The following is a 13,487-nucleotide window of genomic DNA, read 5'->3' on the forward strand; positions in this document are numbered from 1 at the left end:
GCCCAGGCAGTGAGTAAGCAAGCCTAGAAAACTCACCAGAGATATATTTAACGACAGAAGCAGTCACACAGAGGTACACTTGCAAGATTGACTCCATCTGTCTTGAGCTTATCTAGAAAAGCCAGACAATATTCAAACCCGTCAACAAAAACAGCTCCAGTTTTCGGCCAGTGACTCATTAAAAAATTGTCCAAGCACCGAAATGAATACTCGACAATATTATAGGGAACAGATAACCCTTTTGTTTTTTGCAAAGTTTTAAACATAATTGCTTTTATTTAAAAGTCCAAAAATGTTTTTAATACAAGCATAGCCCTCCCCAAACAACTACCACAGACACTTGGGAAAATATACAATGTCAAAATTTCACTGTTTTATTCTACATCACTTACCTACACAACTGAGAGTGACTGGGAAGGTGATAAAATGCCAATGGAAAGAGGGGGAACCCCACATAAAAAGAAAGAAAATTTTAGATCAGTGCTTTCCTTCCCCCTCCCTCCCAAGAAAAAATGGCATATGTGAAAAGGACTTTAAAGGACTTGCTGCTCACAAATACTCAAATAATAAGAGTTATTTATACAAACTACAGTAACAAAGAGGCAGATGGAAACAAATTCAAGTTGTGCCACGTAATTTTTTTCTGACAACTTGAAGCACAAGAATCTTAATCTGGTTAGATCTACATATCTGTATGCGCTGTACAAACCTCCGCACAAAAAAGGAGTATTTTACAATTTTTCAGTTTAAAAGTCCAATGGTGTCTCATGAGAACTATTTGGTCAAGAGGAATGGGCAGACCAAATGAGAACCTTACATGTCAAATGCAGAATTGTTGGCAGCCAACAAGCATGAGACGTGGTAGAACATCTTTCTTAAGCCTGGGTGCTGTTACCCTGAACCAATTAGGTTGTGGGGCAAAGTAGAATTTTTTTTGTCAGTAACTAGAGACACCCAATGTACAATGGATTAAGTATCCATTTGGTTGGACCCTCAGATAATCCAGGGTAGATGGTCTAAGAGTATAAACCAGCCACCATTGCTCATTGCAGTCAGAACTGATCACACTTCAGTTTTGAAAGTCAGTTGACTCAGAACTAAATATCTCCCGCCAGATCAGACATGTAATAGACCACAGTCAATCACACAGGTGACATAGATTACCAAGATGGCTGGTGGTTCATATGAAAAACTCAATTGACTGCTTCAGATGGCAAAACATTTGAGGGCAGGGATTCTTCCCAAAGTGGCTGGAAGGACCTCTATTATAATAAAGAACAACTGTACATTTACAATATTGTTGTGATTAATGCGAGATCATTTTGCACATATTCAATCATATGGTCAAATCAAAAACACAGCTGGATAAAACAGATGCTGGTGATGCAATGTGTGTGTCATCTGGCACTCTGTGAAATGCCTTGGCCTGCAAATCAGCTGGAATTTCCATTCATTGTACACTCTCTCCAGCAAATCAGCATTATTACAATGGGCCAAGGGCTGACCATCTAGGGGCCTGTCTAATTCCCTGTATTGATCATCTCTACAGCAAAGATGAACAAATAAGAAAGAGTCTACGCTGAAAGCTGATATCAAGGGACAGAAATATTTGTGAGAGTTCTGCACTGTGGTGATAAATCAGAATTACAGAGCTCCTAGCCTGTGATCTTAATTTCACAACCATTTTTAACATAACGAACTTTCAGCCGCCAGTCCCACAGGTTCTCCCAACCCAACAAGAGATTTTTTTAAAAATCTGCAAGAGCTTTTGATTTCAACCTTTTTATATTCCTATGAAAATGTCCAGGTAAGGTTGAAGCTTTGTATTTGATCCAGTATTTTAAATCAGTCAACGTAAACATTTAAAGTACAAATGTGTCTGCAGTTTCCAAAATAATTACTACATCCATTATTCAGACCCAATTCACTTCCGGCGCTTGCGCGGTGGGATGGAATGTTCACTTGATTCTGCCTCACTGTCATCATACTCATCATCGTCATCTTCCTCCTCCTCCTCTTCCACCACCACCTCTTCTTCCTCCTCCTCTAGCTCTACCTGCACCAGTCTTTTCCGTTTCTGGATACTCTTTCGTGGTTTGCCTCGTTTGTAGCTGTAGTTGGGAAGATGTTTTCGCAACATGTCAATGAAACAACGTTCTGTTTTTTCCACACAGGTAAGGACCTGGCTACCCTCTTGATTATACAGTTCTGCGTTGTTAAACACCAGTTTAATGTCCTCAAGAAATTCTTCAATAGTTTTGTAGGTGCTGCACAAACATTTGCTCTGCATGGTCTGCAAGTCCATAGGTTTAGTGATTATTTCAAAATAATCTTCTGCTTCATCAGTTGTCACAGGCTCTCTGGAAAAGGGGAAAAGCAATTTATAAACTTTAGCTCCATAATGAAAAAGGATAACTACTAGTTACATCAAATTCACTTAGTTTCAGTGTAAATTCTATGTCGGACTGATCATACAATAGATTACAATCCTCTGGAATTGCCACCCCTTTGCTCAACCATATTTTTATCATTGTAACTACTGGACTGACACAATGCAACCTAATCACCTGCTACCATCTTGAGTGTAGACTTCTTTGGCAGGTTGGGCCTGGTGACAAGTGTGTGGTTAGAAAGCAAAGCTTGCTCGTTTTGAGAGTAAATGTAGCTTAAGGTACCTCCTAAGCACACTGACTCTTGCCAGGACACAATTCACAGGTGTCAGCAGTCTTCTAGTGTTCTATCCAAGTAGTCCTCGTTTAATTACAAAGGGCATCATAGCCAAGCTTGATCTTGCCCTCTGTAAAAATCTATGTTCAATCACTCTCCAGCAAGAGATTCACAGAATAATCAAAATCAGGGAACTTTTCACCTCCTGGCTTAGAGGTGCAGTGGCCAACCGTAGCACCCAACTATTATATAGACAGCTCAGCTCACAAACATTAAGACTATTCTTAACAATTAGAAATAGGAGCAGGCCATATGTCCCCTCGAGCTTGCTCTGTCATCAAGAGGGTCACGGCTAATCTTCTAACTCAACTCCATTTTTCCATCTTATCCCTAACATCCCTTGAGCACTCCCCCCAAAAATATATATCAATCCTCAGTCTTGAATATACTCGATGACTGAGCATCCACATTCCTCTGGGATAGAGAATTCCAAATATTCACAAATCTTTGAGTAAAGAGATTTCCACTTGTCTCGGTCCTAAATGGTTGAACCCTTACCCTGAGGCTATAGCACAACAAAGAGACCACAGGGCACGGCTTCTGAGGCCCCAAAGGGCATGGGGCGCAACTTCTGGGGCCCCAAAGGGTGAGAGCGCAGAGCGCGACTTCGGGGCTGCAAAGCGCGAGAGCACAGAGTGAGACATCGGGACTGCAAAGAGCTAGCCTGTAACTAGTCCATACGCTCAGAGCCCACGTTCAGGAACAAAAATTCAGGTGGGGCATCGCAGGGAGGCAGTTAAGAAATTGGCTGATGAATATTTCCTATTTATCTTACTTAAACTAGAGAATTTCAATCTGGGCAAATAGAACAAATAAATTGAAATAATAAAAATATAAGCACAAGCAAGGCTACAGGCATTTAATTAAGAAAATTAATTAATTGGTTAGTTAAGACACAATAAAGATGGCTGGGCAGGTAATATGTTGCGGCTGCAGTATGTGGTTGCTGGTGCACACCAACGTGATCCAAGGCAAACACAGTTAAGTGTCTGCGGCTCGAGGAACTTTGACTCAGAGTCAATGAGCTAGAGGCTGAGCTTCAGACATTGCGTTGCAGCGGGAGGGGGAATGCAGCAGTCGTGGGGGACAGTATAGTCACTAGGATAGACACAGTTCTCTGTAGCCAACTGCAAGAGTCCAGAAAGCAGCGTTGCCTGCCCGGTGCCAAGGTTCAGGACATCTGCTCCGGGCTGAAGAGGAACGTGCAGTGGGAGAGGGGAGGATCCAGTTGTTATAGTCTACAAGGGTACAAACAATATAGATGGGACTAGGAAAAAGGTTCTGTCTAGAAAGTATGAGCAGCTAGGGGCTAAATTAAAAAGCAGAACCTCAAAGGTATTATGTGAGCCATAAGCATTGATTAGTGTGGGAGAAATGGGTTTCGATTCATGGGGCACTGGCACTTGTACTGGAGAAAGTAGGAGTTGTACCATTGGGACAGTCTTCACCTGAGCTGTGTTGGGGCCGGCGTTCTGGCGAGTCATATAACTAGGGCGGTAAAAGCGGCTTTAAACTGAATAGCAGGGGCAGGGGATCTCATGAGGGAATATGTGGTCAATTAAAGGGAAAGGGCAAGGCAAGAGAGCAAGGTCACATTAAGAGTAATGGTAATCAGGGCGTGGCAGGTAGGGACAGAATGTACAGACTTAAGACGACACCAGCAGATAAGGCCAGAGTTTGCAAAAATAATGAAAAGGCAGAACTAAAGGCTCTGTATCTGAATGCCCGTAGCATTCGTAACAAAACAGATGAATTGTCAACTCATTAGAAGTAAATATGTATAACCTGATAACCATTACTGGGTGTGCAAGGTGACCAAGCCGGGGACCCAAATACTGAAAGGTATTTGAGATATTGGAAAGAGAGGAGGCTAGGAAAAAGTGGTGGGGTAGCTCTGTTAATTAAGGATGAAATTAGCACAATAATGAGGGGTGACCTTTAGTTCGGGGTAGAGATAAGAAATAGCAAAGGTAAGAAGCCACCTGTGGGGGTAGTTTATAGTCCCCCAAAAGTAACTACACTGTAGGACTTGATACAGGAGGAAATAATGGGGGCTTGTAAGAAAGCTACAGCAATATTCAAGGACAATTTTAATCTAAACATAGATTGGACAAATCAGATTGGCAAAGGTGGCCTGGAAAATGACTTCATAAGAGTGTTTTCGGGGCCATTTCTTAAAGCAGCATGTTCTAGAGCCAACCCGAGAGCAAGCTATTCTAGACTTGGTAATGTGCAAAGAGGCAGGATTAATTAATAACCTCATAGTAAAGGAGCTTCTAGGTAGCAGTGATCATAACATGAAAGAATTTTGCATTCAGTTTGAGGGAGAGAAGAGTGGGTCTAAGACTAATGTTTTAAACTTAAATAATAGGCCATTACAAGGGTATGATGAAAGAGCTGGCTGAAGTGAACTAGGAAATTAGATTAAGGGGTAGGTCAGTAGAGATACAATGGCTCTGCAAAGATAAATTCCTGTGAGAAAGACAGACTCTAGGAAAAGGATGCACCATCCGTTGCTAACTAAGGAAGTTAAAGATAATATCAAATTAAAGAAAAAGCGCACAATTCTGAAAAGATTAGTGGTAGGTCAGAAGAATCGGCAAAATTTAAACACCAACAAAGAATGAGAGTATGAGAGAAAGCTAGGTAGAAATATAAAAACAGAAAGTAAGAGTGTCGATAAGTATTTAAAAAAGGAAAAAGAGTGGGTCTTCTAGACTGAGTCTGGGGAATTAATCATGGGAAATAAGGAAATGGTGGAAGTGTTGAACAGATGTTTTGTCCCTGCCTTCACTGTAGAAGACACAAATAACATCCCTGAAATAGTTGTAAATTCAGAGGTGAATGGGAGGGAGGAACCTAAAACAATTACAATCACCAGGGAAAGGATATTGAGAAAGTTATTAGAACTAAAGACTGACAAGTCCCCAGGACCTGATGGACTTCATCAGAGGTTCTTAAAAGAAGTAGCTGCAGAAATAGTAGATGCATTGGGTGCAATTTTACAAACTACCCTAGATTCTAGAAAGGTCCATCAGATTAGAAAATAGCAAATGTAACTCCTCTGTTGAAAAAAGGGAAGACAGAAAGTATGAAATTATAGGCCAGTTAGCCTGACATCTGTCATAGGGAAAATGCTATGATTATTAACAAGGTTATAACAGGGTACATAAAAAATCATAATGCAATCAGACAGAGTCAATATAGTTTTGTGAAAGGGAAATCATGTTTGACTAATTTATTAGAGTTCTTTGAGGACGTAACAAGCAACATGGATAAAGGGGAATCTGTAGATCCAAAAGGCAAAAGTGCCACATCAAAGGTTACTACACAAAATAAGAGTCCACAGGGTTGAGGGTAACATGCCAGCATGGACAGAGGATTGGTTAGCTAACAGGAAGCAGGGAATGGGGATAAATGGGTCACTTTTGGGTTGACAAGATGTGGAGTGCCACAGGGATCAGTGCTGAGCCGTCAACTATTTACAATCTATATCAATGACTTGGATCAAGGGGGCTGAATGTATGGTTCTAAATTTGCTGATTACAAAAGATAGGAAGGAGAGAACGTTGTGAAGACGACATGAATCTGCAGAGATATGGATAGGTTAAATGAGTGGGCAAACATTTGGCAGATGAAGTATAATGGGGGAAAATGTGAATTTGTCCACTTTGACAGGAAGAATAGAAAAGCAGCATATTAGTTAAATGGAGAGAGATTGCAGAGCTCTGTGGTACAGAGGGATATGGGTGTCCTGATACATGAATCACACAAAGTTAATAGGCAGGTACAGTAAGTGATTAGGAAAGCAAATGGAATATCATTTATTGCAAGGGGAATGGAATATAAAAGGAGGAAAGTTTTGCTACAATTGTAAAAGGTGTTGGTGAGACCACATTTGGAGTACTGCGTACAGTTTCAGTGTTCTTATTTAAGAATGGACAATATTTGCATTAGAAGCAGTTCAGTGAAGGTTCACTTGACTGATTCCTACGATGAAGGGGGTTATCTTATGAGGAAAGGTTAAGTATGTATCTATTAGAATTTAGAAGAATGAGGGGTGATTTTACTGAAACATACAAGATCTTGAGGGGACTTGACAGGATGGATTCTGAAATGATGTTTGTCCTTGTGGGGGAGTCTAGAACTAGGGGATATAGCTTAAAAATAAGGGATCACCCATTTAAGATGGAAGTGAGGAGAAGTTTGTTCATTAAGAGGGTCATTAGTCTGTGGAACTCTCTTACCCAAAGAAAGGTCATTGAATATTTTTAAGGCTGAGTTATATAGATTGACAAGGGAGTCAAAGGGTACAGGGAGAGACAGGGAAGTGGAATTGAGGCCACAATCAGATCAGCCATCTCTTTTAAAATCCTAGGATGTAGGTATAATGTTCTATTAATTTTTCCAGCAATTTTCTTCTTTAATATTATTGCTTTAAGTTGCTCAATCTCATTAGGCTTCTGGTGCTCCACTATTTCAGCTATCTTTAAGTCTTCTACCAAAGATGACAAAATATCTGTTTAACATCTCTTCCATTTCCTTATTCCTATTATAATAATTTTTCCTGTCTTTGCCTCTACATAGCACGCAGTTACTTTTGGTACTCCCTTTCTATTTATCTACTTGTTGAAGCTTTAACAATCTATTTTTATACTTCTTGCTGGTTTAATCTCATTCTATTTTCTCCCTCTTATCAATTTTTTGACCATCCTTTGCTGTTTTTTTTAAATCCTCAATCTTCAGACCTACTACCCTTTCTGGCAGCATAAGCCTCTCTTAATTTAATACTATCCTTAATTTCTCCAGTTAGCCACGGTTGGACCACTTTTTCTGTGACATTTTTATTTCTCAATGAAATGCACATTTCTTGAGAATTACAAATTACATCTTAAACGTTCACCATTCGACCACCAAATCTTTTAATCTAATTTCCCAATTTAACTTTGTGAATTTTCCCCTCATACCTACATCACTGCCTTTGTTTAAATTAAAAATCCTTGTCTGAGTTTGAGAATTTCAAACTCAAATGAAATTCTATCATATTAGGATCACCCTTTGAGAGAATTTTTAACTATAAGATTATTAATTAACCCTATCTCATTACACAATATTACACCTAAAACAACTCCCCATGTTCTTTGAGATATTGTTCTAGAAAACTGCTTCAAATGCATTCCATGAACTTGTTTCTGAGCTGCTTTTGCCAATTTGATTTGCCCATTCCATATGAAGAATAAAGACCCCCACAAGGACTTGGGAATCATTCTTCAAAGTGGGAAATTTTATTCTCCTTACCTGAAGGGCCAGCTATATCTGGATCTGATCAATTTGTTCAGGATTTCTTCACACTTTGCCAGCTCCAGATTTAGTCTCCGAGACCTATATTTTGTTCTTTGTTGCACCTACAGGTAAAGAAATCAGTGATTAGGAATCCAACTGTGTTTCAATATTTTCCTTTCCCACAAAGAAAAAAATCATTCAAGTAATCAAAAAAGCATATTTTACTTTGTTTTTCTTTTCCTGATACCTCACCCTATTATTCATGTGTTAATCTCCACAGCAAGCATATCAGTTGTGTCAGATCCCGTCGTCACCCATATCCATACGGCACTCTTTCAGTAGGGGTCGCTGGCTAGTAAGTAATCAGTGACAGGAATCGTGGTTCATTTTCTCCTTAGCCCAAGATTATTCAGGCCAACTACAGAATCGCTTCTTCTGCCTCAAACGAGATCAGTTAACTCAGCACAGACGGGATTAAATCCTGCACCGCTACCTCAGGTTTGGCTACTCAATGATTAAGCTCACTGAGCAATTGGAGGGAACAGATGATCACAGATCATATTCCTACTGATACAGGTCACAATCGCTAACATTTCATATAATACCACAGCTCACCAACTGTAATCCTTGGTTTTACACTTTGTAACGGCTGAACTTTGACTATTCCATGAGTAAAATACACGTGACGGTATTTGGTACAACTGTGGAATACACTGTGAAGCTCAGTTTCTCAGACTGTTGACCTTTGAATGCAAGACTCTAAAGGGACATAATTTGAGATTGCTGTAAATTAGTTTAAAAGTTGTAAGTAAATTTTATAACATGACTGATAATGTAAACACGAGTTGAGGAACTGTGATTGTCCACACTGGCTCCTCTGTTGTTCGAAACCAGGGTAAAGTCTCAATGTTATCCTGGAAATGTATCAGGTACGGGTAGAATGGAGGAAATGTGAAAACTGACAAATATTCTTGACATCTCTATTAACATGGGGGAACAGGGATTATTTATTCACATGTTCCTTCCAGAGATTAATGCGTTGGCCAGAGATCATGAAAGGGGAGACTGTACAGTCTGCAGAAAGAACTGAATTTTATTGTTCAATGCTTCATGTACTGATCTCCACTAACTTGCACAACTGTTGTTACATTGCAAGATTTCAGACAATGAATGCAACATTGAAATAAACTTGGTCTCAAGGAGTCAAATTCTCAAAATAGCAAGACTGGTATCAATTAATTTCAAATGGGGCAGTTGAAACAGTGTGCCGGAGACAATGATAGTTTGACATTCCAGTATCAGTCACATTCACTAACGCTGCATCAATCAACTATTCATTTGAACTAAGCAGGAGTCATCACCAAGTTAGGCTGGTGGATTCACTTGGGGTGGGGTGATTAAAAGCTGTTTTAAGTCAGCTTTTGAACAAAGAGAACTGCATCAGTAGAGGCAGTCAGACAGCAAATGGTGTCTGAGAAAGATTGGATAGAGAGAAAAATGTCAGATACTGTGGGAGGGCATAAACTAATTTAGCAAGGGGATGGGAACCAGGATGTAGTGTTAGAAAAAAAGAAACAAAGGTGCACAAAGAATTGGAAGAGACAGGTAGCACGAGAGAAAGAAATAGTAAGGTATTACATGAGGTCAAGGTAAAAGGGAATACAGTATGATCTAATTCAGGTTTACAGTGCATGTACACAAAGGTACGCAGCCTGAGAAATAAGGCTGGTGAGCTGCAAGTGCAAACAGGCACATGGGCACATGATGTGGTGATAACAGAGACTTGGTTCAATAAAGATGCAGGACTGAGTATTAAATACTCCTGGATACAAGATGTTCAGGAAAGATAGGGGAGGAACAAAAAGCGACAAGACTGATTAAGGAGAATATTACAGTGCAGAGGGAGAGGATGCCCTAGAGGGGTCATGAACATAATTATTTGGTTCAAGTTAGGAAACATTGGAGGTGACATTACGATACTGTGTATATTCTAAAGAGTATTAACTAGTGGGAAAGTTTAGAGGAACAAATTTACAAGGAAATTAGAGAGATGCAAGAACTATAAAGTTGTGATAATGGGGGGCTTTAATTATCCTAATATAGACTGGGGTCATAAATGAAGGGCAAGAGAGGGAGAATAATTTCTGAAGTGCACTCAGGAGAAATTTTTTTTTGACTAGTACATTTCTGGCCCAAGAAAGATAAGGCAACGAAAAGCAAAATACTACGGATGCTGAAAATCTTGAAATAAGAGTAAAAAATGCTGGAAAAACTCAGCAGGTCAGGTAGCATCTGTGGATAGAAAAAGAGTTAATGTTTCAGATCGATAGCCTTTCATCAGAACACAGGATGAGGCATTGCTGGATCTGATTCTGGTAAATGCTGTGAGCAAGTGTCATGTGGGGAACATATAGGGAACAGGGATCATCATATAAGGTTTAGGCTAGCTATGGGAAAGGAGAAGCAGCAATCTAGAATAAAATTACTTAATTGGAGGACGGCCAATTTCAATGGGGTGAGAACAGAATTGCCCAGTTAAGTTGGAATAAAAGATTGGTAGACAAAATTGTAAAAGAACAATGGGCTACCTTTAGAGAGGCGATGGTTCAGGTGCAGTCAAGCTACAATCCCATGAAGGGCAAAGGTACGGCAAACAAAGCCAGAGCTCCCTGGATGACAGAAGAGATAGAGTGTAAAATGAGAAAGAAAAAGGGTGCATATGACAGGTGTCACTCTGATAATACTGGAGAGCACCAGGCTGAATGTAGAAAATTCAGAGGGATAGAGTAAATAAGAAGGGCAAAGAGAGAGTATGAGACTGGCAGTTAACATGAAAAGGAATCTAAAAGCCATCCACAGACATATGCTTTGTAAAAGGTTGATGGGTCGAGCCAAATATGGACCAATAAGGGGTTCTATGCATGGAAGCAGAAGACATCGTTGATGCACGAAATGAGTACTTTGAATCTGTCTTTTCCAAAGAAGCTGCTGCTGGAATCAAAGTGAATGAGGGGGCAACTGAGTTACTGGATGAGTTAAAAGTTGATAATGGGGAGGTATTAGAAGGCTGGCTCTAGCTAAAAGTTGATAAATCACCAAGATCAGATGGGATGTATCTGAGGATGCTGGGGGAAGTGAGTGCGGAAATTATGACAGTACTGGCCATAATCTTCCAATCCTCCTTAGAAATGAGGTTGTGCCAGAGGATTGGAGAATTGCAAACACTGCACCCTTGTTCAAAAAAAAAGGGGGAGGTTAAGGATAAAGCCATTAACTATAGGTGGGAAGGCTTTTAGAAATGATAACCTAGGACAAAATTAATAGTCACTTAGCTAAATCTAGATTAATGAAGGAAAACCAGCACAGGTTTGTTAAAGACAAATAGTGTTTAACCAACTTGATGGGAGTTTTTGAAGAGGTGAAAGAGAGGGTTTATGTAGACAATGCGGTTGATGTGGTCTTTATGGACTTCCAAAAAGCATTTGATGAAGTGCCACATAACTTGTTTGAGCCTATGAAATAAAAGGGACAGTGACAGGCTGGATACAAAGTAGACTGAATTACAGGAAATGGTTATTTTTCAGACTAGAGGAAGATTATATAATGGACCTCCTTGGGGATCTGTACTAGGGCCACTGCTTTTCCTGATGTATATTAATGACTTAGACTTGGGTGTACAGGGCATAATTCCTAAATTTACAGCTGACTTTGGTTACATGGATAGATAAGAGAAGCTGGAGATGTTCTCCTTAGAGAAGAGAATGTTAACAGGAGATTTCAGTGCTGTTCAAAATCACAAGGGGTCCAGAGTAGCTAGAAATTGTTCCTGTTGGCAGAACTGCTGAGAACCAGAGAACAGTGATTTAAGGTGAATGGTAGAAGAACCAAAAGGTGGCATGAGGAAAAATTTTCTTTTTAAACAGCGAGTTGTTAGGATCAAGAATGTACTGCATGAGGATAGTGGAGGCAGATTCAATCATGGCTTTCAGAGAATTGGGTAAGTATCTGAAGAGAAAATATTTGTAGGGCTATGGAGAAAAGGAAGGGAAGGATGTGAGTACGGGCGGTAGTGAGAAGTGATTACAGATGGCGGTAGTGAGAAGTGACTGAGAAGCATTCTGGGAGAAGTCAGTGCAGTCACCGCAACTCAGAAGGGGATTGAGGAGGACCCACTGTCAAAGAACGGAATAGCCCCAAACATTACATTGCTGTAGTGTTTCCATCCCTCCCTCCTCCTCAAACCAAAAAAAAAGGGAGAGGCAGTACCTTCAGGAGTGCACCAGACCTGCGAGGGACACTCCTCTGAAAGTGGATTTTTAAAAAAGCAGCTGATTGGTGACTAAATCTTGGTGAGTTTTTTTTTCAATCTAATAAAGTAATTCATTGCTTAATACTGAGGTAGGAGCTAAAGAAAAGTATAGAGTAGTACTGTACAAGTATAATTAGTCAAGAAACAAGGTTCCTAGCTAACATAAATAAGGCCCTGAGCTAGCGTATTTTTCAAGGGAGTAACTAGCTTAATCGAGAGGGACGTCATGGCAGGAGAACTCAGACCCGTGAAATGCTCCTCCTGCAGGATGTGGGAAATGAGGGACGCTTCTAGCGTCCCTGGTGACCATGTGTGCGGAAGGTGTGTCCAAATGCAGCTTCTAGCTAACCGGATTTCGGAGCTGGAGCTGCGGGTGGACTCATTGTGGAGCATCCGTGATGCTGAGCAACCAATTAGTGACAAACCCAATGAGAGGAGATGCAATTCTAGACCTAGTCTTGGGGAACGAAGAAGGGCAAGTGGGTGAAATGACAGTTGGCGACCATTTCGGGGACAGTGATCACAATTCAGTTAGATTTAGCATTATTATGGAAAAGGACAGAGATAAGGCAGGAGTAAAAGTCTTGAACTGGGGGAAGGCAAATTTTGCAGAAATGAGAAGGGACTTGGCTGAGGTGGACTGGACAACACTGCTGGAGGATAAAACAGTGGAAAACCAGTGGGAAGCACTAAAAAGCGAGATCCTAATTGTACAAAGTAGACATGTCCCCTACAAAAATAAGAGTGGTACTGCCAAATCTAGACTCCCCCTGGTTGTCTAGAGGAATACAAGGGAAGATCAAACAGAAAAAGAAAGTGTACGATAGGCACAAAGAACTAAGCACTGCAGATAGCCTAGACGAATATAGGAAGTGCAGGGACGAAGTAAAAAAGGAAATAAGGAAATCAAAGAGAGGGCATGAAAAAAGATTAGCAAGTAAAGTTAAAGATAACCCAAAGATGTTTTACCAATACATTAATGCTAAAAGGTTAGTTAAGGAAAAAGTTGGACCCTATCCGAGATGAAGATGGAAATTGTGTGTAGATGCAGAGGCTGTGGGAAGGGTTTTGAATGAATATTTTGTCTCCGTGTTTACAAAGGAAAGGGAGGATGTAGATATAGTCGTCCAGGAGGAACACTGTGAGATATTGGACGGGATAGTCATAA

General features: G+C 40.3%; 1 protein-coding gene across 1 annotated transcript in view; it reads right to left on the reverse strand.

The window, feature by feature from the left end:
* Positions 1–256: 256 nt before the first annotated feature.
* baz1b (bromodomain adjacent to zinc finger domain, 1B) overlaps positions 257–13,487 on the reverse strand; it is a 92,284-nt gene continuing 79,053 nt past the window's right edge. The window contains exons 17-18 of the mRNA XM_078548467.1: positions 8,026–8,132; positions 257–2,360 (exon numbers count right to left, since the gene is read on the reverse strand). Of these exons, the coding sequence (XP_078404593.1) occupies positions 1,925–2,360; positions 8,026–8,132 (543 nt within the window). The 3' untranslated portion in view covers positions 257–1,924. The remainder of the gene's footprint in view (positions 2,361–8,025; positions 8,133–13,487) is intronic.

Source organism: Cetorhinus maximus, chromosome 9 (genome assembly GCF_964194155.1).
Source record: "Cetorhinus maximus chromosome 9, sCetMax3.hap1.1, whole genome shotgun sequence".
NCBI classification, from domain to species: domain Eukaryota; kingdom Metazoa; phylum Chordata; class Chondrichthyes; order Lamniformes; family Cetorhinidae; genus Cetorhinus; species Cetorhinus maximus.